This window comes from Mastigoproctus giganteus, chromosome 6 (assembly GCF_048544385.1).
Source record: "Mastigoproctus giganteus isolate SK-2022 chromosome 6, ASM4854438v1, whole genome shotgun sequence".
Taxonomy (NCBI): Eukaryota; Metazoa; Arthropoda; class Arachnida; order Uropygi; family Thelyphonidae; genus Mastigoproctus; species Mastigoproctus giganteus.
In genome coordinates this window covers 84,054,240-84,079,250 of record NC_143580.1, presented here as the reverse complement: position 1 = coordinate 84,079,250, position 25,011 = coordinate 84,054,240, and the positions used below count along the sequence as shown (strand labels likewise).

General features: G+C 39.2%; 1 protein-coding gene across 1 annotated transcript in view; it reads left to right on the top strand.

Moving 5' to 3' along the window:
- Window positions 1-25,011, top strand: part of LOC150084448 (ATP-dependent RNA helicase DDX54) — a 366,530-nt gene that overhangs the window by 320,668 nt on the left and 20,851 nt on the right. The window contains exon 16 of the mRNA XM_090376237.1: window positions 14,340-14,447. Coding sequence (XP_090232363.1) covers window positions 14,340-14,447 — 108 coding nt within the window. The remainder of the gene's footprint in view (window positions 1-14,339; window positions 14,448-25,011) is intronic.

The following is a 25,011-nucleotide window of genomic DNA, read 5'->3' as shown; positions in this document are numbered from 1 at the left end:
TTTTAAAGTTAAATGTTTACGAGAAGACATTGTGCACTTCACACGACACTGAACAAAACTGAAAACAGAAACTGAAAAGACGAAAGGCCGACCATATACCCACCCGCACACACCGAATTCATCAGAAGTTTTACACGTGCCTTAAAATTCTTGAAAAAGGGTTTACAACTGCAACGTAAACCTTGATAAAATTCAGAGAATCGGAAATAGAAAATAGATTGAGGCAATATGTGGAAGAAAAGTTCCTAGAAAAAGGGCCGTGAGCTCTCCCGCAGTCCGTTATGGGGAGATCAAATTAAGTGCTAATCTAAACGAAATAGTGCAGATTGCCTGTCCGCGTCCGTTACAAAGAATGTCCGCTAGACAGAAGCTGCAAACACGTTAAAACCAATGGAGGTGAGTTGGGGAATTTGAAAATGTCCATTGTAGAGAGGTGCCCGTTAACGAGAGGTGTCCGTTAGGAGAAGTTTCACTGTATATATATATATATATAAAAGGTGATGTGGGGGAAATACATAAGAAAATAGTATAAAAATAGAATGCAAGTAGAGCGAGAATGCAGATTATTAATGAAGTGAATGTGTCTCTCTCCCACCTCTTCAACTGGTGAGTTCGCCACTGCCAGATAACATGTCCCATCCCCGAGGAGGAAGGCCAGTTTGGCCTTCCTACTGGATTCGACACTACATGGACATGACCACCATCACTGACGAAGACATACTACGGCTTACTGCTGACACATCATTTGGTGATCGAACTGGGTACTCTAACCTGCTTCATTTTAAAACCCCATCTCAGGCAGGGGAGGGAAGATACAGGTCTCTGTCTCCTCCCATCCCTACCTTTCCATACTTCACTTGGTGGGGCTCGTCTCCACTGACCTCTTTGGGGATGCCTACTCTATCATTCCCATTCTTCTCCCCGTTTTCCCCCAGTCTTCAGTCTACCCCCTCACTAAACCGACCGATTAGACCCCTTGAACAATACCACCAAATTCTAGTGTTTCCCCCCCCCCCTTTTTTTTTTATTTTTTTTAATTTTTTTCTAGGCCTTGCCAGTGAAATCCTTGGAAATTAGGTGGTGTAGCCTGCCAGAATACTTAAATAATCTACTGGGTGCCTGACCTGCCTCCTCGTAGCAAAGTGTGGGCCACTGTAGGTTCCAGTAGGCACCCAAAGGCCAAATGCTGAGAGAAACAACAGACTCCCACACACTTTTTAAATCTCTGGCATCCACAATACAATACAGTGCAGAGATGGGGAAACCATTGGTACTGTCACATAACTAACGTACTTTACACTTCTCCATCTCTGTATTCGTTCAGCAGCTCCACATATTTCCTAAAATGAGGCCTCCAAACCTATATATACAGCACTCAATGTGTGGCCTGATTATTGCCTTATACAAGGAGATAATCACCTTATCCCTGCTAGCAAAATTCTTGCATATCATTGACAAGACACCATGAGCAACTATTCTTGCAGCCTGTCTGCACTGCTCAGGAAACTTCATATCTGACTGCACAATTACCCCAGGTCCTTTTCATTCTCCACTACTCTGAGTGTAGTACCACCCAGTTCATATGTTACAATGGGGTTACTGCTACCTATATGCAGTACTTTACATTTGTCAATGTTAAACTACATTTATCACCTCTCATCCCATCTGCTCAACTTTTCCAGATCCAGTTGCAGTAGCATACTATCATTACTCTCATTAACAACCCTACCAACCTTTATATCGTCTGCAAACTTAAACATTAACCCTGATATACCTTCATCAATAACATTTATAAATACAGAAAACAACAATGGGCCCAACACTGAACCCTGTGGGACTCCACTAATAACGAGCAGCACTAATAAGAGCATAAAGACCAGTGTCCATTGTAGTAACTTGCCCTTAATGCCAGAGTATCAAAAGCTTTCCTAAAATCCAAGTATATGATATCAAAACTATTTTTTGCATCCAGTTCTTTTGTGACCACATCATAGTATCCAATCAAATTAGTCAGACAAGACTTCCCCTTAACAAATGCATGCTGTGTCTAAACTATAACTGCAATCTTGTCTAGATGATCCTGATTTGCTTACTTAACCAGTGTCTCCATTAATTTCCCTGGAACAGAAGTTAAATTAACAGGTCTATAATTACTCATGTCACCCTCTTATCCCATTTTGTGAATTGTGGGCACATTTGCACATCGCCAGTCCATATGGACCTCCACTGATTCCAAGGAAGCTTTCATAATTATGGCTAAGGGTTTGCTTACTTTCTTTGCTGCTTCCTTTAATAAAAGTGGAGAGATACCTTCCACCCCTGGAGCCCATTTCTTATGTTCAACTTCAACAATTTCTCCTCCACTTTTATGTCAGTTATTATAAAATCATTTAGCTCTCTGGCAGAGTTTGATAAACATTTGGCATTCACCTTCCTGAATAACTGCTCATGTGTGAATGCAGATGCAAAATACTCATTCAATTTGTCAACTACCTCAGCAGGTGCATTAACAATTGAACCATCGATGTCAAGTAGACCAATCTGATTCATCCCCTTCCTTTTAGTGTTTACATAAGTAAAGAAGTCTTTATTGTTTTTCTTTGCATCATTTGCCAAAGATTTCTAGCAATATTCCTTTGAACACAAGAAAAGTAGAACAAACATTAAGGGAAAACAAAGGATTTAAATCAGCAGCCATGAGCAGTAATACAGAAAGACAAATGATACTGAAGAATAGCGATGGTGTACTTGTAAACAGCAGAGAAGGCGTAATTCAAATAGCAGAAGACTACTATAGAGAATTATACAAGGAGCGAGGGAATGATGCCAGCAGTGGGGAAGATGGATTGCAAAGTAGCAACACATACGACATGCCCGATATTCTTCCTGATGAGGTAGAACATGCATTGAAGAAAATGAAGAATCAGAAAGCCCCAGGGGAAGATGAAGTTACCGTAGAGTTGTTAAAATTGGGAGGAACAGACATAACACAAAAACTGGCAAGGCTCTTCACAAAGTGCATTAGAAAAGGTGCGATGCCTAAGCAGTGGAATAATGCAATCATAGTTTTGCTGCATAAGAAAGGAGATAAATCAGAAATTGGAAATTATAGACCAATTAGCTTGTTATCCCACATCTACAAGTTGTTCACAAGGGTCATTACTAACAGATTAGAAAGAATACTTGATGAGAATCAACCGAAAGAGCAAGCTGGCTTTAGGACAGGATTCTCAACTATGGATCACCTTCTCGTAATATCACAGCTAATGGAGAAAGCAAATGAATATAAAACACCATTATGTCTGGCATTTGTGGATTATGAAAAGGCATTTGACTCCATACAGCATAAGGCAATGTTTCGGGCACTGGAAAGACAAGGCATAGATACCCCATATATTATGATTTTGAAGAAAATATACGAGAGTGCTACCTCCTTTATTAGACTAGACAAAGACAGTAGGAAATTTAAAATCGAGAAAGGGTTCGACAAGGAGACACAATATCTCCGAAGCTGTTTACTGCTGCCCTTGAGGAAGCTTTCAGAAGATTAGACTGGTCGCAGAAAGGAGTCAATGTGAATGGAGAGCACCTAAACCATTTACGATTTGCAGATGACATTGTGGTCATAAGCCACGATCCCAAAGAATTATAGGAAAATCTTAATCAGTTATGCACAGTTAGTAAGGATTTTTTTGGACTAAAGATGAATATGGCTAAAACAAAAGTAATGATGAACAAGTATGCCACAGAAAGGGAAATAATGATTGAAGGAGCAGTAATTGAAAAGGTGGAGTCATATACTTATCTGGGACAAGTTATTAGCTGTAATAATGATAAATGGCTAGAAGTCAAGAGAAGAATAAATTTTGGATGGATAGCATTCAGGAAATATAGTCACATACTGAAGAGCAATATCCCAGTTTGTCTGAAACGTAAAATAATGAACCAATGTATACTCCCCACCATGACTTATGGAAGTGAAACTTGGGCACTCACCAAAAGAATGGAAGAGAAGCTGAGAACTACACAGCGAAGAATGGAACGAATTATATTGGGAATCAGACTGTTAGATAAGAAGAGAAACACATGGATTAGGCAGCAAACTCAAGTAAAGGACATTCTTATCAAAACTAAAGAACTAAAATGGTCTTGGGCAGGACACATAGCTCGAAGACATGATGACAGATGGACTAAGAAAATAACAGAATGGTACCTAAGAGGAGCTAGAAGAAAACCTGGAAGACAAAGGCAAAGATGGATAGATGAAATTCATGAGTTTTTGGGTAGTAAATGGATGGCCAGTGCTCAAAACAGAAGGAACTGGAAGGTTGCTGGAGAGGCCTTCATCCTGCAGTGGATTGAAAATGGCTGATGATGATGCCGCCTTTGCTTGCCTAATGTTGTTTCTTTGTGACTTGATTACAGATTATCTTATATCTACAATAGGCATCTGTGTCTCTTGATAATTTATAGATGTGCCCCATGCATTTTTCTTCTCTGCCACAAGTCTCAATAGGTCGTCTGACATCCATTTAGGCCTAAATCTTGAACAGTATTTCTTAATTGGTATGAAAAGCCTATTAGCTTCTAAGATTAATTCCTTGAATGATTCCCAATTAGAATTTGCTGTTGGTAACATCATCAGTTGGTCCCTCAGTATAGAATTTAAAAAATCTCTGAGACCGCTGTAGTCACCTTTACGAAAGCAAAAATCCTTCCCTTTGCCTCTGATACTAGTTACATCTTTAAGAAAATCCCACATAAGTACATTATGATCACTGCTGCCTAGTAGTCCCTTTATCTTCAGATTCTTAATGCATGAAGAATCACTGCTGATAATCAGATCAAGAGTATTACTCCCTCTGGTTGCTTCTCGAACATACTGCTTTAGAAAACAGTGATCCAATAAATCCACAAAAGTCTTGCTAGTGTGTGGGTGACCAACCACAAGTTCCAGTCTGTCTGGGATGTTAAAATCCCCATTTATAAGACAATCTGCTTTACTTGGCCCACTCTGTTTCTCTGTACAGTTGTTCACTGTACTCATATCTGGCATTAGACCTTATAACCCACTCCTACTCTCAAGAAGTGACTCAACATTGCCCTGTTGACCTATTTTAACCGGATACACTTCCTTTGTTTTCCTCATTGTTTATATGAATTATGAATAGATGGGAGTGTAATAATTATTTCAGTATAGCAGAATAACAACACCAAGTGTTGTGGCCACTGCACCATTAGTACTTTCTGACAAAATTTAATAATTTTTTTCCTTCTCTCACAAAGTTGTTTAACAAATGGTTAGCATTAGCATTAGTAGAGGCATATGATGCAAGAAAGCAAGCTTATGCAGCATCAGCCAAAAAAAAAAAAAAAAAACACTCCCGTTTCACCCCTCTGTTCAATCCAAATACCTGTCTAGCTCAGCCTTAAATTTATTTAGGCTATCAATTTCCACAACAAAGGATGGAAGTCTGTTCCACCAACCAACACCTGCTGGCTAAAAGCAAACCTCTGCACATCTATCCTACATCTGTCTTTCCTCAGTTTGAATTTATGCCCTCTCAGGTGATTCAGGAAGAATCCCATCAGCATTGAGCATGCTCAAACCATTCAAGGCTTTATACACCTCAGTCAGATCACCTCAATTATGGTTAAATGAATTTTGTAAAGAACATTAACCATATTGTCATTTCATTGATATCAAAAGCTAATCAGAAAAATGGTGATAGTAAAAAAATGATTAGAATACAATTAAATTATTGTGAGGAAAAGTTAGTTAATTTCTAATTTGTTTGAGTAATCAGTATCCTCCTGTATAAAGCAGAGAAGTAATTAAATGTTTTTCTTAATTGCTATATAAATTATTCCATACACATTTCAGTTTGTGCTTGTATTTTAATTACAGCACAATCCCATTACAACAAATTCCATTTTAATGAAAATTTTCTATAATAATATTTCTAGGAACCAGCCGATTTCCCTTATTATTAATGCTCAGTAAATCTCGTTTTGAGGAAATTGTTTCAATGGAAAATTTAATACAATGAATTATTTTCTAAGTCCAACTATTTTTAAAATGTACTGGTTTACAATAAAAGAAAAAGTTTATTAGAAAATTGTCAATGGCATTATGTGTATATATGATGTTGCAAATACAGCTGTTGCAGCATTCATTTGAAGGCAAAAATAGAAATTTTAAAAGGTGGTGGTGAAAGAATTCAGTCTCACCTTTTATTACATTTTCTGCTTTTTTGAATGATGATTATGCGTCTGTTTTTTTTTACCCCTACAGTAATTTTGATTACACTGATGTTCAGTTTTCACATTAATGTAGAGAGAAAAAAAAAAGATAAATATTAAAAATAAAATTGACATTAATATCTGAAAATTAGTGGAAGCCGAGTAGTCAACTACAAGGGTGCATAAGGTGCACATGCATTGAGTGACCGGGGTTCAAGTCTGTGACCGCTAAATACGGTGCTGTTTTTGAAAAAAAAATTTTTTTTTTTTTTTTTTCATTGATATATGGCATCGTTTTATTTTTTTATTTATTATTGATTAAAAAATGAATAGCAAGTGCTTAAAAAACAGTACTCACCTTATATAAATCTGCAATAAATTTATTGGTAGATGGTGGCTAAATTTAGGTTGGAAGATGCATTAAAAAGAACTAAGGTGGAGAATGGAGTGAAAATATTTTAAACAGATTTTAAAATGAGCGCAAGGAAGTAGAAGTGCAGATCTCCAATCCTTGGTTGTCATAAAGAGGTTAAAGGACGTAAATGAAAAAACGGAAAAAATTGAAAAAAGAAAGCTGATAATGCCAATAGTCGCTACGAGGGACTTTCGTTGAATAAACCGTCATCAGTTGGCAAATGGGAGAGAAGTGAGCGCGTGTTGTATTAAAGTGTATCTATACTCTCGTGATGCTCTTTTTGACACGTGGGAACTTTAGCTGCGAGAGGTTCCAAGCCGGTGAGAGGTTGAAGGGAAGTTAAATATTAATGATATTGAGATCGGAATGGTGTCGGTACCATTCGATGGTGAGGGCTTCATATTGAAGAATGCTGTAGCTCGATCTAAGTTTAATAATGGTGATGGCAGAGTCAACAAGGGGGGTGTGGTTGTGTGTTTGAGCATGGATTGTTAACTCAGTGCAGGATTTTGACTAGTCCTGAAACTGTTGAAGTGGTAGTATGTGCGGGTATTGGAAGTTGTGGAGGAACTGAATTTGGTGGTAGTACTTGATATAACAGTGTCGCAGTTTGGTTGGCATTTTATGAGATATATTATTAAGATCATTGATGGGATATTTGTGTATATCTTTATAAGAATTAAATAGGGATCCTAGTTTATTGTAAGAAGAGAAGGTGAGGGAGGTATCGGTATCTTTGAATATACGCCGGAATTGTGCTGCGAGTTCACTATGATAAGGGAGAACTATGCGAGTATTTGTCTTGTTACTGTGTCTGCTGGGGTTATTAATACTGTTTTTAATGGTGGATATTGTATGTTGGTGGTGCAGCATAAGTTGAGGGGGGAGTTGCTCCTGGCTATGAATTTATCAGTAAGGTATTGAAGTTCATTGTGTAGATCGTTTTGTGAAGAACTGAATTTGATAGAATTGTAGATTTGATGTGTAGGACCACGTTTTTGGTACTAAGGGGATGATGTGAAGTGAAATGTAGATATTTACCGGTGTGCATGTTTTTTCTGAAAATCTTTGTATTTTAATTCGTGTCTGTTGTATAAATAGTGTTCTTATCTGTTACCCCAACTGGACATATTATCTAGATGTTCTGCGGACAGAAACGTTTCAAGTGAGTGGGTAGCTAATGCTAGGGAAGAGAGCCTAAAAATCTTTAAGGATTGTGTTAGGGTTGTTAAATATACAAGAACAGTAAGTCTTAATTGTTTATATAGTAATGTTAGAAGTGTCGTCAATAAAATGAGCGAATTCGAACTGCTGGTTAGGACAAGTAACGCGGACATAATAGGGCTTATGGAGACGTGGTGCCACCCGGAAATTGGGGATGATGAATTTCAGTATGGCTTGTATAATGTATTTAGGAAGGATAGGGTAGATAGAAGCGGTGGTGGGGTAATGCTTCTTATCAGAAGCAGCCTGAGTGCGATGATAACTTTCAAGGATTCAGACGTTTCACATGCGAGTATAGAATCTGTATGGTGTGAGATAGTTGGAAACAAAGGTATAATGCGAGTCGGAGTAATCTACAGACCAGGTGATTGTGAAGATTATGACGAAAGCCTCTACATGCAAATGGAATGGGCAAGTAAGCGTCAATGTCTTATGGGTGATTTCAATTTGCCTCTAATTGATTGGAGTAAATGGGAAGGAAACTCGACATGGGGAACAAAATTTTTAAATCAACTAGATGACTGTTATTTGTATCAACATGTCAGGGAAAGTACTAGAGAAAAGAATATCCTAGACCTCATCATCACCCATGAATCAGATGACATAACAGGGCTGACAGTAGAGGAACCATAGCAGGAAGTGATCACGGAGTTCTACGGTGGACGATGATGATGAGAGAGGTAGCAGCAGTAAAAGGCAAAGGAATGGGTTTTAATTTTAGAAAAGGAAATTATGATGCCTTAAGGTACTACATGGCCTGTATTAACTGGGTAGATATCGCACAGAGAATGAATACATTTGAACTGTGGTATGCTTTTAAAACATTAATCACAGATGCCTTGAATGTGCATATACCATTAAAAAAATACTCCATGAGGAGGGGGGGTTTTTTTGCTGGTGCAGCATAAGCCATAGGCTTTCTTGCACCATGCGGCCATTACTAATACAAATACTAGTGAGATTAAGAAAATTAATCTTGGTTGTCCGTTGCGATTTCGGGGGTAAGGTTTAGCCTGTCATGTATTCTATTGAATTTTAAAAAGAGATTGTCTATGATTGTTCTGTTGCCTATTATTAGGATGTCATCAGCATAACATATGTATAATTTATTTTCAGAAGGAAAAAGTTGTAAAATTTGATTTTCAATAGTGCCGAGATAAATTTCAGAAAAGGGGCAGAAATGCCTAAACCCATTGGTAAACCGAATGTTTGTCCATAAATTTTATTATCAAATCTAAAATATCTAGCGTCTAGTAAAAGAGTGGTGAGTTCAAGGATGTGGTCAACTGAAAGAGAGGTATGTTTCATTAAAGTGTCATCAGCTGTTAGAAGTACGTGTAATGCTTGTAGGGTGAAAGGAATATGCGCATTAGTGTATAGAGATATGACGTCGAAATAAGCTAATACGTCTCTGTCGGATATGGTGGTGTTAGTGATTTTTTGGAAGGCTTGGTTGGTATTGTTAATTTTGAATGTTGGGGATATAATTTTGACAGGGAAGGTGGATAGATTAGCAAAAGCTGATCTACTACTAAAAGAAACAATAGGTCTTAGTGGGCGGCCAGGTTTGTGTAACTTGGTTATTCTGAACATGTGGGGCAGAATGTTGTTGCGAATACCTATCTGTTGTAATGTAAAGAGGTTGATTTCTTTGTTCTGTCTGAGTTTTCTAAGAGTTGTGTCAAATTTATTTTTGAGTTTTGTAATGTTGTGGTTGCTGTCATTTGTATATATGTATCTTGGTTGGCTAAAATTAATTCCATTTTTTCTGTGCAGGTGTTCTTGTCCAGGATAACAATTGTGTCTCCTTTGTCAGCTTTTTGGATGATGATATTTGGGGTTTTGCTTAGTCTTTGTAAATCCGAGAGTCGTTGTTTTTTTATGTTAGGCAGATATGCGAGTTTAGAATTTATTATCCTGTTGGACTGGTGTATAAGTCGCCACTTATCAGGATGTTGGTCGAGTTTGGACTAGAGTTTGATTATACAATCTTTTATTGGATAGTGTTGCTCTTTAATGGCAAAATTGAACCGAAATTCGTTCGGAAGGGGTGAATGATTGTGGAAAGAGGTTGACGGTGGAGATTTGGGGGGGGGGAGGTTTGAATATGAGTGTGTTCCATTTTTTGGTGTGTTTTTGTGTTGTGTTGGATGGTGGCATTGATATGTATATTGTTGTGGTTAATATATTCAATCCAGGCGTACGGTAGCATGTCTCTTTTAAGAAAGAATCGCAATTGGTGTATACAGTTTAAAAGTTGATGTTTTTTGTTAAATCTTTTCTTAAGTTCTTCACGTATGATCGCGATGGACGTGCGGTGTATGATATGTGGGTATTTTTTACAGTTACTTTTGGGGAAAATGCGGGCGAATTTGGGGATAACGTTGTTATGATATAAGCATTTTTGTAGGAAAGCTATGTGTAGTTTATTGGAGAAATATTTGATAAGCGCTTTGGAGAGTTGTATTTTCCTATCAGGCATGTCTAACAGCATCAGAGATGATATTAGAAGTATATAAAAGGTATTGACCCGTGCAGATAACGTGTGGATTGTGACGTTAAAATATCTTAAGTTTGACAATAGCGAAATTATAGTAATCTTATAATACAGTGATGAATCTGACTAAAAAATGAATAGCAAGTGCTTAAAAAATGGTACTAACCTTGTATAAATCTGCAATGAATTTATTGGTAGATGGTGGCCAAATTTAGGTTGGAAGATGCATTAAAAAGAACTAAGCCGGAGAATGGAGTGAAAATATTTTAAACGGATTTTAAAATGAACTCAAGGAAGTAGAAGTGCAGATCTCCAATCCTTGGTTGTCATAAAGAGGTTAAAGGATGTAAATGAAAAAAATGGAAACAATTGAAAAAAGAAAGCCGGTGATGCCAATAATCGTTACGAGGGACTTTCATTGAATAAACCGTCATCAGTTGGCAAATGGGAGAGAAGTGAGCGCATGTTGTGTATTTAAAGTTTATCTATACTTTCGTCGTGATGCTCTTTTTGACACGTGGGAACTTTAGCTGCGAGAGGTTGAAGGGAAGTTTAGCGTTAATAATATTGAGATCGGAATGGTGTCGGTACCATTTGATGGTGAGGGCTTCATATTGAAGAATTCTGTAGCTCGATCTAAGTTTAATAATGGTAATGGCAGAGTCAACAAGGGGGGTGTGGTTGTGGATTTGAGCGTGGATTGTTAACTCAGTGCAGGATTGACTTGTCCTGAAACTGTTGAAGTCGTAGTATGTGGGGGTATTGGAGGTTGTGGAGGAACCGAATTTGGTGGTATTATTGCCAATATAACAGGTGTCGCAGTTTGGTTGGCATTTTATGGAGATATATTATATTATTGAGATCGTTGATGTGATATTTGTGTGTATCTTTATAAGAATTAAATAGGGAACTTAATTTATTGTAAGAAGAGAAGGTGAGGGAGATATCGATATCTTTGAATATACGCCGGAATTGTGCTGCGAGTTCACTATGATAAGGGAGAAACTATGCGGGTATTTGTCTTGTTACTGTGTCTGGTGGGGTTATTAATACTGTTTTTAATGGTGGATATTGTATGTTGGATGAGTAGAGGGGGGTAGCTCCTGGCTATGAATTTATCAGTAAGGTATTGAAGTTCATTGTGTAGATCATTTTGTGAAGAACTGAATTTGATAGCGTTGTAGATTTGGTTGTGTAGGACGGCTTTTTTGATACTATGGGGATGATGCAAAGTGAAATGTAGATATTTACCAGTGACTTTATACACCAGTCCAACAGGATAATAAATTCTAAACTCATATCTCTGCCTAACATAAAAAAAGAACAACTCTCGGATTTACAAAGACTAAGCAAACCCCGAAATATCATCATCCAAAAAAGCTGACAAAGGAGACAGTCGTTATCCTGGACAAGAATACCTACACAGAAAAAATGGAATTAATTTTAGCCAACCAAGATACATATACAAATGACAGAACCACAACATTACAAAACTCAAAAATAAACTTTACACGATTCTTAGAAAACTCAGACAGAACAAAGAAATCAACCTCTTTACAACAGATAGGTATTCACAACAACATTCTGCCCCACATGTTCGGAATAACCAAGTTAAACAAACCTGGCCACCCACTAAGACCTATTGTTTCTTTTAGTAGATCAGCTTATACAAAGCTAATAGATTAACTTTTGCTAATCTAACCACCTTCCTTGTCAAAATTATATCCCCACTCACTCGATTCTCTACATTCAAATTTAATAATACCAACCAAGCCTTCCAAAAAATCAGTACCACCACCATATCCGACGGAGACGTATTAACTTCTTTCGACGTCATACCTCTATACACTAATGTGCATATTCCTTTCACCCTAAAAGCATTACGCGTACTTCTAACAGCTGATGACACTTTAACGAAATATACCTTTCTTTCAGTTGACCACATCCTTGAACTCACCACTCTTTTACTAGACGCTAGATATTTTAGATTTAATAATAAAATGTATAGACAGACATTCGGTTTACCAATGGGTTTAGGCCTTTCTGCCCCCCCTTTCTGAAATTTATCTCGCCACTATTGAAAATCAAATTTTACAACCTTTTCCTTCCGAAATTAAATTATACGTATGCTACGCCGATGACATCCTAATAATAGGCAACAGAACAGTCATAGACAATCTCTTTTTAAAATTCAATACAATACATGACAGGCTAAACCTTACCCTCAAAATCGCAACGGACAACCAGATTTTCTTAATCTCACTGTTTATACAACAGACACGAATTTAAATACAAAGATTTTCAGAAAAAACACGCACACCAGTAAATATCTACATTTCACTTCACATCATCCCCTTAGTACCAAAAAAGCCGTCCCTACACAACCACTACAATGCTATCAAATTCAGTTCTTCACAAAACGATCTACACAATGAACTTCATTACCTTACTGATAAATTCATAGCCAGGAGCTACTCCCCTCAACTCATCCAACATACAATATCCACAGTTTAAAACAGTATTAATAACCCCAGCAGACACAGTAACAAGACAAATACTCGCATAGTTCTCCCTTATCATAGTGAACTCGCAGCACAATTCCGGCGTATATCCAAAGATAGCGATATCTCCCTCACCTTCTCTTCTTACAATAAACTAGGTTCCCTATTTAATTCTTATAAAGATACACACAAATATCCCATCAACGATCTCAATAATATAATATATCTCCATAAAATGCCAACCAAACTGCGACACCTGTTATATTGGCAATAATACCACCAAATTTGGTTCCTCCACAACTTCCAATACCCGCGCATACTACCATTTCAACAGTTTCAGGACAAATCAATCCTGCACTGAGTTAACAATCCAAGCTCAAACCCACAAACACACCCCCCTTGTAGACTCTGCCATCACCATTATTAAACTTAGATTGAGCTACGGAATTCTTCAATATGAAGCCCTCACCATCGAATGGTACCGACCCCATTCCGATCTCAATTTATTAACGCTAAACTTCCCTTAAACCTTTCACCGGCTTGGAACCTCTTGCGGCTAAAGTTCCCACGTGTCAAAAAGAGCATCACAAGAGTATAGATAAACTTTAAATACAACACGCACTCACTTCTCTCCCATTTGCCAACTGATGACGGTTTATTCAATGAAAGTCCCTCGTAACGACCATCACCGATATTTTCCATTTTTACCAATTTTTTCCATTTTTTTCATTTATGTCCTTTAACCTCTTTATGACAATCAAGGATTGGAGATCTGCACTTCTACTTCCTTGTGCTCATTTTAAAATCTGTTTAAAATATTTTCATCCCATTCTCAGCCTGAGTTGTTTTTAATGCACCTTCCAACCTAAATTTAGCCACCATCTACCAATAAATTTATTGCAGATTTATACAAGGTGAGTGCCATTTTTTAAGCACTTGCTATTCAATTTTTAGTCAGATTCCTCATGGTATTATAAGATTACTATAATTTCGCTATTATTATTGATTTTAAATTTGATATTAAGCAAAACAAGGCAGAAATTACCATATATATATATATTAGAAAAGTGCATGCAACAGAACTTATGTTTTATTCTTTTGAAATAATTTTCAGTGATATTCATTAGAATGAAATTTCAGTACAACAGAAAGACATGCACCCCATATAGTTCGTATAGTGGGATTTTACTGCATTTGTATGAAATATAAATTAATATTTTTAAAAAAATGGTATTTACCATTCATGCATTGAAAGTAGCAAGCAATTCCATAATGCAGTCTTGCTTGTCACTATATTGGCTTACCATTACACTGGCATTATAATTTTCTTCATTAAGATTATAAAATATTATATTCTGATTCCATTTTGAATTTTTGGCTCTGTATATGTGGAATTTAATCAACTGATATTAGTAGTTGTGAATATTAAGTTAATTTTTTTTTTTTTTTTTTTTTTAAGGGATCGCAAGAAAAAGAAATTTGTTCGAAAATTTGGAAATGAACAAAAAAAGAAAAAAATTCAAACTGAAAGTGGAAACTGGATACCAGTTTCTTACAAATCTAATCTGTATCCTTTGATGAAAAAGTTAAAATAAATAAATCATAAATTCCTTTTATAGTCTTTAGTGCCATCATTGAAATTGCTTTATTATTATTATTATTATTCATATTATCACGGGTACTGCTACCAAGTCTCTCTCCCATGGTTGACACGATGTTCAGGATGGTCATTACTTCTTACATATGCCACATCTCCTTGACCTCATGTCTCAGGTTCGTGTACTTCCTAATTTTTTTCCTCATTGGTTTTCTGGACATTACTAGTGTTGGGCACCGCTATGTCAATCAGGTAGGTAGCCTTTTCCATCTTGTCCACAAGGGTTATGTCTGGTCTGTTGTGCGGGAAGGTCTTATCCGTTATTATGGCGCTGTCCCAGTACAGTTTGTGGGTTCGGGTCTGTAGTACTGCCTGGGGTTCGTACTTGTAGTATGGTATACTTTCTTTGATCAACTGGTATTTCCTCACTAGCTTCTGATATATTATTCTGGCTACCTGGTCATGTCTATGAGTGTACTCAGTCTGGGTGATCACCATGCATCCTGCGGCAATGTGTTGGATCATTTCTGAGGCCACGCGGCATTGTCGACATGTGTCATCTGACATTCCGGGCTCCTTTGCGATGTATTTTCTACAGTTTCTGGTGTTGATTACGTGGTCTTGGATGGCCAGCATGAATCCTTCAGTCTCGGGGAAGAGTGTCCCGCTTGTGAGGCATGCATTGGTAGCAATTGTTATCGATGTGATCTTGATGGCGGTCATTGTAGTGTCTGCTGTGGAGTGTCTTCTTTGCCCATCTTTCTAGCTTCGTTTCTTGTGCCATCTGGACGGGAGGGAGTTCCTCGCTTAGGTTGAGTGGGGTATACCACTTATCTATCTTCCTTTTGGCCTGGTGGAATGGTGCTGTGTTGTTCTCAAAGTAAACAATATTTCTTAGTTGGTATGTAAAGCTACTAGGCTTTACATACCAACTAAGAAATATTGTTCAAGGTTTAGGCCAAAATGGATGTCAGATGAACTAATGAGGCATATGGCAGAGAAGAAAAATGCATGGGATACTTACAAATTAACACATGACACAGAAGCCTATGACAGATACAAGTTGATATGCAACCAAGTTACAAAGGAGGTTAGGCAGGCGAAGGCAGATTACGAGAAATCTTTGGCAAGGGATGCAAAGAAAAACAGCAAAGAGTTCTTTACTTATGTAAACTCTAGAAGGAAGGGGATGAATCAGATTGGTCCACTTGATATTGATGGGTCAACTGTTGATGATCCTGCTCAGGTAGCTAACAAACTAAATGAATATTTTGCATCGACATTCACACATGAGGAGTTATTCAGCAAGGGGAATGCCAGAGGTGTATTCAACTCTAGCAGTAAGCTACAGAATCTTGAAATAACTGGGAGTAAAGTGGAGGAGAAACTGTTGAAGATAAACACAAGAAAGGCACCCGGGGTGGATGGGATCTATCCAGTTATATTAAAGGAGGCAGCAAAGGAAGTAAGCAAACCCTTAGCTATAATTATGAGAGCTTCCTTGGACTCAGGGGAGGTACCCATAGACTGGAAATGTGCAAATGTGACCCCAATTCACAAAGGAGGATCAAAGGCTAACACAAGTAATTATAGACCTGTGAGCTTAACTTCTGTTCCAGGAAAATTAATGGAGGCACTGGTTAAAGAAGCACTGCAGGATCATTTAGACAAGACTTCAGTATAGCTCAGACACAGCATGGTTTTGTTAAGGGGAAGTCTTGCCTGACCAACTTGATTGGATACTATGATGCAGTCACAAAAGAACTGGATGCAGGGAATAACTTTGATATTATATACTTGGATCTTAGAAAGGCTTTTGATACTGTTGCACATGGAAGACTGCTACACAAATTGGAGCAGTGTGACATTGGAGGCAAATTGCTGCTATGGATAAAGGGGTGGTTGAGCGGGAGAAGACAGAGTGGTAATCAATGGACACTGCTCATCGTGGACTAATGTTATTAGTATAGTCCCTCAGGGCTCAGTGTTGGGTCCATTATTGTTTTCTGTATTTATAAATGATATTGATGATGGTATATCAAGCTTAATGTCCAAGTTTGCAGACGATACAAAGGTTGGCAGGGTTGTCAAGGACACTACTGACACTATGCTGCTGCAACAGGATCTGGAAAGGTTGAGCAGATGGGCTGAGAGGTGGCAAATGAAGTTTAACATTGACAAATGTAAAGTACTACACATGGGAAACAGCAACCCCAGAGCAACGTATCAACTCTGTGGTACTACACTGACAGTGGTAGAGAATGAAAGGGACTTGGGGGTGGTTGTGCAGGCAGATATGAAGTTCTCTGAGCAGTGCAGACGGGCTGCAAGAGTAGCTCATGGAGTATTGTCAATGATATACAGGAATTTTTCCAGCAGGGATAAAGAAGTGATTATTCCATTGTATAAGGCAATGGTCAGGCCACACCTAGAGTACTGTATACAGGTCTGGAGGCCTCATTTCAAGAAGGATGTAGAGCTGCTGGAACGAGTACAGAGAAGGGCAACAAGATTAGTGAATGGAACAAAGGGGTGCTCTTACGAAGAAAGGCTTAAAGTTTGCAAATTACAGTGTCTGGAGACTAGGCACCAGCGAGGTGATCTGATAGTGGTGTATAAAGCCTTGAATGAAGCATGCTCAATGCTGATGGGATTCTTCCTCTAGCTCAGAAAATCACCTGAGAGGGCATAAATTCAAATTGAGGAAAGACAGATGTAGGATAGATGTGCGGAAATTTGCCTTTAGCCAGCGGGTGGTTGGTTGGTGGAACAGACTTCCATCCCTTGTTGTGGAAGTTGATAGCCTAAATAAATTTAAGGCTCAGCTGGACAGGTATTTCAAACAAACGGAGGGGTGAAGAGGAAGGGGGTTTTTTTTTTTTTTTTTGGCTGATGCTGCATAAGCTTGCTTTCTTCCATCATATGCCTCTGCTAATGCTAAAGTCTACAACAATAACAACAACAGCTGGACAGGTATTTTGAACGAACAGAGGGGTGAAGTGGAAGTGGGTGTTTTTTTTTTTTTTTTTTGGCTGATGCTGCATAAGCTTGCTTTCTTGCATCAAATGCCTCTACTAATGCTAATGCTAATCCTTCAGGTTAACTATTGCTGTTTTCTGTTGCTCCATCAGGCCCCTTCCTCCCTCTTTCCGAGTTATTGTTAGTCTCTCCACTGCTGACTTCGGGTGGTGTTGTTGGCTCTTGGTCATCATTGTCCTTGTTTTTCGCATGATATCCTCTAGCTCAGTGTTAGTCCAATCTATAATTCCCAAGGTGTATGTTAGTACTGGAGCTGCATAGGTGTTTATGGCTTTAACTGTGTTCCCTCCATTCAATTTTTTTTTCAGTCAGGCACCTCTTGATTTCCTTGTGCTCTAACTGCTGAGCCTGCATCATCCCTAAGTATTTGTAGGTCCTCTCCTTCTGTCATAGCCTCGACCTCTTTACCAGTCAGCAGCTGGTAGTTTTGACCAGATAATTTTTCCTGGTTCAGTGTGTGGGTCTTGCATTTGTCTAGACCAAATTCCATCCTGGTGTCCTTGCTGAATTCTTCGGTGATCCGTAGTAGTTGCTGGAGTTGTTTCTTGATTGCCATGTAGAGCTTGATGCCATCCATGCACATCAGGTGGGTGAGAGTGTACAGGTTCTTTCTTTGAGGTTATATCCATACTTGCTGTCATTAAGCAGGGTGGATAGCGGGTTGAGAGCTGGACAGAACCAAAGTGGGCCTAGAGCATCACCCTGAAAGATTCCTCTTCTGATGGGGATTATTATTATTATTGCTGTTATTATTTCTCCCTGATTGGAGGTTCCACCTCGTGACGGCTATTTGCTACCAAGTACATAGGGTGGTTGTTGTTATATCTGGTGTTCAGTATTGTGACTTTCTGGAGTTCCTTGTAGGTGTTCTCTGGGAGATCTATTGCTGCTAGTCTGTTATGTAGGGTCTTTGGCATCATCCCTGTGGTTGACATGATGATCAGGATGGTCATTACTTGTTGCATATGCCACATCTCTTTGATCTCCTGTCTTAGGTTCGTGTACTTTCTGATATTTTCCCCCTGGGTTTTCTGCAGGTTTGCTGTGTTGGGTACTGCTATGTCAGTCAGATAGGTAGCCTTTCCCTTCTTGTCCACAAGGGTTTTGTCCGGTCTGTTGTGCAGGATTGTCCTATCTGTTATTATGGCGCAATAACAGTGCAGCCTGTGGGTTAGGTTCTCTAGTACTGCCTGGGGTTCGTACTTATAGTACGGTACACTTACTTCGAACAATTGGTATATCCTTGCTAGCTTCTAATGTATTATCCTGGCAACCTGCTCATATCTATGAGGATACTCAGACTGGTTGATCACCTTGCATCCCGCAGTGATGTGTTGGATCATTTCTGAGGCCAGGTGGCTTCGTTGACATGTGTCATCAGACACTCGAGGCTCCTTGGTGATGTATTTTCTATAGTTCCTGGTGTTGATTATCTGGTCTTGGGTGGCGAGCATAAATCTTTCAGTGTCAGGAAATATCGCTCCACTCTTTAACCGTGCATTGGAAGCAGTTTTATCTTTGTGATCTTGATGGAGGTCACCGTAGTGTTTGCCATGGAGTGTCTTCCATGCCAATTTTTCTAGCGTCATTTGTGCCTTTTGGATGGGATGGACTCTTCGCTTAGGTTGAGTGGGCATATACTGCTTGTCTATCTTCTTTTTTTTTTTTTTTTTTTTTTTTATGAAAACCCCAAACACGAGAGGTATTAGAACCTATCTATAGTACTTAGTACCGTGCTTGGGTTGGAGGTTGAGAAGACAAAATTATATATTTGTAGACATTAGACTTGAACTTCTGTAGGCTGTAATTTTCAGGAAATACATATAAAGGAATGTTGTTCCAGAAAACGGCACCTGAATGAATAAACGAGAAAGATGAAAAGTTGGTTCTGTGAGTTTGAAGTTGGACAATAAATGGATGTTGGCTGGTGGTGGCATGTGTTCGGACTGTTTTTAGATTAATTATAGAGGCCAATTCAGAAGAAGAGTGCCCATGGAAGTATCTGTAGAAAAGGCATGCAGCAGAAACAGTTCGTCTATGAGATAGCGAGTGGAGAAACTCTGTTAAAAAGGAGTCATTAATTAATCTAACTGCCCTTTTCTGAATGGAATCCAGAAGCCTGAGAGAGGTTTTGGGCGCACCACCCCCAGATGGGCACTTGCGTAGCCAAGTGGGGGAGGAGCAGCAGTGCATAGCACACGCTTCTTGATTAGGCCGGGGTTCGAGCCCCACCAAATACAGAGGATGTGGAAAGGTCGGGGAATGACCACCACATATCCCCGGAGCAATATGGCCTTAGTTGCTAATGCTCCTAAAAACCAAATAACAAACAAACAAACCCCAATATTTGTAATGTGTTTCTGCCAAGAAAGATTAAGTCAGGGTAATCCCCAAAAGAGATATATCATTTTGCCTAGAAATCGGAGTGTCACCAAAGATAAGCATAGGAGCAGAAGAATCCTTTTTACTAGATATAAGACAAGACTGAGATTTAGAAGGGTTGAAATCAACTAAGTTGTCTTTGCCCCACTGGAGATCGGCATTTAAAGAATTGGTAGCAGATATTCGAGAAGTTGATGAAGTGGGGCAAGGTTTCTCAAACTGGAAAGTGGAAGGCAATGTGCTTAAAGCTTGAAGGTCATCAACACTATGGATAGGATTTCCAGTCAGTGGAAGAATGTCATTAATATACAAGACAAAAAGAGTGGAGAAAGAACTGAACCTTGGGGGACACCAGCATTAGTGGGGAAGTTATAAGACAGAGAGCCATGTACCATCACCCTCGGTGAGGGGTCAGAGAGAAAACTGGATAACCAATTACAAAAAACAACTGGCAAACCATAAGATGGAAGCTAGATAGATTCTATGGATCCAAAGCTCAAACAGACCTTTCCACAGCATCCCAAAGATGCTGCACAGGGTTTGTGTCCAGTGAAGGCCATTCCATGGTGGTAAAATCTGCGAAATGCTCTGTTCTAGTCACCATGACTCTGTGGGGAGGTGCATTGTCCTGCTGGAAGAGTTCATTGCCCTGTGCGTGCACGATGACCATGAAGGGATGCAGATCAGACCATCTGCAGGTTGGACACGTAACCTGGACTGTTCAGAGATTGTCTAGACATACCAGCAGTCCCAACATGTGCCAGTTGAACACACCCAGACCATTACCTACCGTCCACCTGCCTGAACAGTTCCATGTTGATATGGCCAGTGCATAACTTTATGCAGTTTCCACCAGATACATGCTCCCCTCCCCATCTGTTCTAAATAACTGTAAACAGGACTCATCGGACCAGGAGACCTGTCCCCAATTATCCAAGGTCTGGTGCTGATGTTCTTTCGCCCAATTGAGGCGTAGAATCATGTGTCATGGTGTTATCAATTGGACTCCCATTACCTATTCAGCAATGATCGCCTAATGGTCTTGGTGGAGACATTTCTGGCACCTCCCTCCTTGAAGTTGGCGGTGATTTGTGCCACTGTCACTCTCCAGTTGGCTGAAACAATGCCAGACAGGCAGCCACATTTATCCACCACCTTTCTCCATCCACAGCACTGTCCATGATGAGATGTTATTCCGGAAATGGTGTATTCCCGATACACTCTTGATACTGTCGAATGGGATAGAGCAATTTCTGTACCACCTCCGCGATAGAGTGACCCATCTGGCCCCGGGTGCCAAGCGATTGACTGAGCGATTTCTCTTTGTGCTTTCACTGCGACTTTTTCATTGGTGAATTCTGCGTTCTCTTTTACGTTCCTCTCGTTGAGAAATCCTTTTATTTAGTAGCTCTTTAATCAAAAGTACTGGTAGAGAGCAAGGAAGGAAAGTAACCTTTCTTTATTTTTCATATTTAATAGACTAACTCCTACTAATTTCGCTTGGTCACTCCAGGCACTGCTCCTGCCTCCCCATGGCGGGGCCGGTAACCTTGGCAGAAAAGTTCATCTGCCAGGGGCTAAAAGGAGCCAAAATGGAACAAAATATGTTTCCTTCTTTACAACCGACAAGCAGTCGGCTAGACACAGAACAGGAACATGACTCTTCACAAGCAAAGAGGTTAAAAACCATTTCCTCTGCTACCGAGTTTCCTGCATTTTTAATAATGCATTCATTATCAGAACAGCCTCTTAGTAAGCTATCCCCCTTTCTTATCCAAAAACACTTGGAAAGTATTGCAGGGTCTCCCAAGATGGTTAAGAGATTGCAATCGGGGGACTTACTAGTAGAAACTGTCAACTGCAGGCATTCTGAAAAACTCCTGAAAGTGACAAACTTTGCAAAAATTCCAGTAAAGGTAACTGCCCATGCAACCCTAAATACATCTAAGGGTGTTATATCTAGTTGGGACCTTTTGAATGTGACAGAAGAAGAAATTAAAGAAGAGCTAAATGAACAAAATGTAATTGCTGTCAAAAGAATCATGACTAAAAGGGACAATATACTCACACCCACCAGAAGTATCATTCTCACCTTTAACAGTCCAAATCTACCCTCAACAGTAAAAGCAGGATATCTACTCTGTCGCATTCGTCCTTATATTCCTAATCCGCTGAGATGCTACAAATGCCAAAAGTATGGCCATTCTCAGACGGCATGCAGAGGGAACCCAGCTTGTCCCAACTGTGGATCTTCTGATCACAGTCAAAACGACTGTTCGGCAAAAGAAATGACTTGTCCTAATTGCAAGGGTAACCATCCTGCTTACTCTAAAACATGTGAGAAATGGAAAATGGAGAAAAAAATTGTAAAATATAAAGTCGAAAACAAAGTTACTTATCAGGAAGCAAGAAAATTAATTGCACCCAGTATATCTAACCGTAGCTATGCCAGTATTGCAAAAAAATATCAATCAATAGCCATGCAAACTGATGTTTCTGTTCCATCCAACATATCAATCTCCGACTGGGCCCGAGCTGTTCTTTCTCAGCAACAGTCCAATATCCAGAAGCACTCAGATCAAGCAAGTAATACGCCTCTTACGATTCCAGCAAAATCTCCTCATTCGCCAATGATTGCTACCACACCAAATAATCCCAGTTCAACTTCAAAACAGAGTATTCAGGAAACATCAATGGATCAAGAGTACCCATCTAAACAGGAAGATCCGATTCTTGAAATATTTGCAGAAGAAGATATGGACACAGGTCACCCCACCTTTCCAAAAAGAAATAAACCAAAGCCAGAACGCCACAAGACAGCCACGTCAGGTACAGCTTCTTCTGAACTCAAATAATGCCTTATATTTTACAGTGGAATTGTAGAGGCTTTAGATGCAACATTGATGACATTCAGTACTTAATTAGACGCTACTCTCCAGTGGGTTTCTGTCTGCAGGAAACCTATTTAACTGCTAAAATTTCTGTTTCTATAAAAAACTACTCAGTCTATCGAAGAGATCGGAATACATCTGAATCTGCTCGTGGTGGTGTAGCTATTTTGGTTAACTCAAAGATCCCTGCTAGCCAAATCATTCTTCAAACCCAAATTGAAGCCGTTGCTGTGCGTCTGATTGCTGAGATTGCATTTACGCTAGTCTCAGTCTATCTCCCACCAAACAATACCTACTCTTTCAAAGATATTGAAGAACTTTTAGTACAGCTACCCTCACCAGTCTGCTTGCTAGGGGATTTTAATGGCCACCACCCTTTATGGGGATCCTCTAAATTAGATAGACAGGGCCGACTGATTGAAACTCTACTAGATAAACAAAACCTTACCATTCTTAATACTGGTACACACACCCATATACAGTTACCTACTGGACAGACCTCTGCAATTGACCTCTCGATTTGTTCTCCGATACTGTTTCCAGTCATTCAGTGGTCCGCTATGGATGATCCAATGGGAAGTGACCATTTTCCAATTGTCTGTAACCTGCTCACTACACAACTACCATTAGACCAACCCTGCAGAAAATGGAAATTTTCTAAAGCCAAATGGGCCAAATTTCAATCAGCAATCATTCTGGACAAAGAAACTATTCAGCTACAACCTATAGATAAAGTAACCGATTATATCACATCCAGTCTTTTAGTTGCAGCAAAATACTCAATTCCATCATCAAACCCCCCAACCCGACGGCACTTCAACTACTGGTGGAACGAAGAGTGCACGAAAGCAAAGAAGGAAAAAAATAAAGCATTCAATTTATTCCGTCGATTTCCAACAACAGCTAATTTAATTAGCTACAAGAAGCTAAGGGCAAAAGCGCGGTTCATTCACAGGCAAGCCAAGAAAGATTCTTGGACTCGGTTTGCATGTACTATCAACAGAAATACCGACTCCAGATTAATATGGAAGAAAATTAGACAGCTTTCTGGGAAGTTTCCAATCATCCCTTCCCCAATTCTTTCATACAATGGACAAGAACTCTCTGGTCCTCTAGATATAGCGAATGCCTTGGGTAAAACCTTTGCTGAAGTCTCTGCTGTATCAAATTACACTCCAAAATTCCAAAAAATTAAGACCTCCACCGAACAGAGGCCCATTAACTTTAGAACCTCACTATCACTTCCGTATAATTAGCCCCTTGAATATTGTGAACTTTTACAAGCCATAAAAACAACGAGAAACAGTGCAGCTGGGCCAGATGGCATATATTATGTCATGCTGCAGCATCTCGATGAGCAAAACTTACAAATGCTGCTAGTTTTCTTTAACCGGATCTTCCTGGAAAATATTTATCCAACATCTTGGCACCATGCTACAGTTTTGCCCTTTTTGAAACCTGGAAAAGATCCTTCCAGTCCTAATAGTTACAGGCCAATCTCTCTGTCAAGTTGCCTTGGTAAAATTCTTGAAAAAATGATCTACAGTCGACTCAGCTGGATCATTGAAACTGAACAACTATTGAGTAATTGTCAACATGGCTTTCACAAAAATAGGTCCTCTCTAGATCTGATGATCAAGGCCGAATCTGAAATTCGCAATGCCTTTGTGAAAAATGAACACCTTGTCATGGTCTCCATTGATATAGAAAAGGCATTCGATACTACCTGGCGGTATGGCATTCTCAGTGACCTACATAATCTTGGTCTACGAGGCAACCTGCCTATATTTATTAGGAACTTCCTCCAGAGCCGTTCTTTCCAGGTTCGATACCAAAACTCCCTTTCTTCTACATTCTTGCAGGAAGAAGGAGTACTACAGGGGTCGGTTTTGAGTGCAACCCTATTTGCCCTTAGAATTGATTCCATTTCCAAAGAACTTCCAAATACTGTAGAAGCCTATCTTTATGCTGACGATCTCTCCATTTCTTGCCACTCTCAGAACATGAGATCTATTGAACGCCAATTGCAAATATCCCTCAATAAAATTCAAAAATGGGCTGAGTTCAATGGATATCGGCTTTCCCATCATAAAACAGTTGCTATCCACTTTTGTAACCAACGCAAATTACATACAGACCCTGAACTCCGGATATCAAATTCCAGCATCCCGATTACCAACAATATTAGATTCTTGGGATTAATATTAGACAGCAAGTTAAAT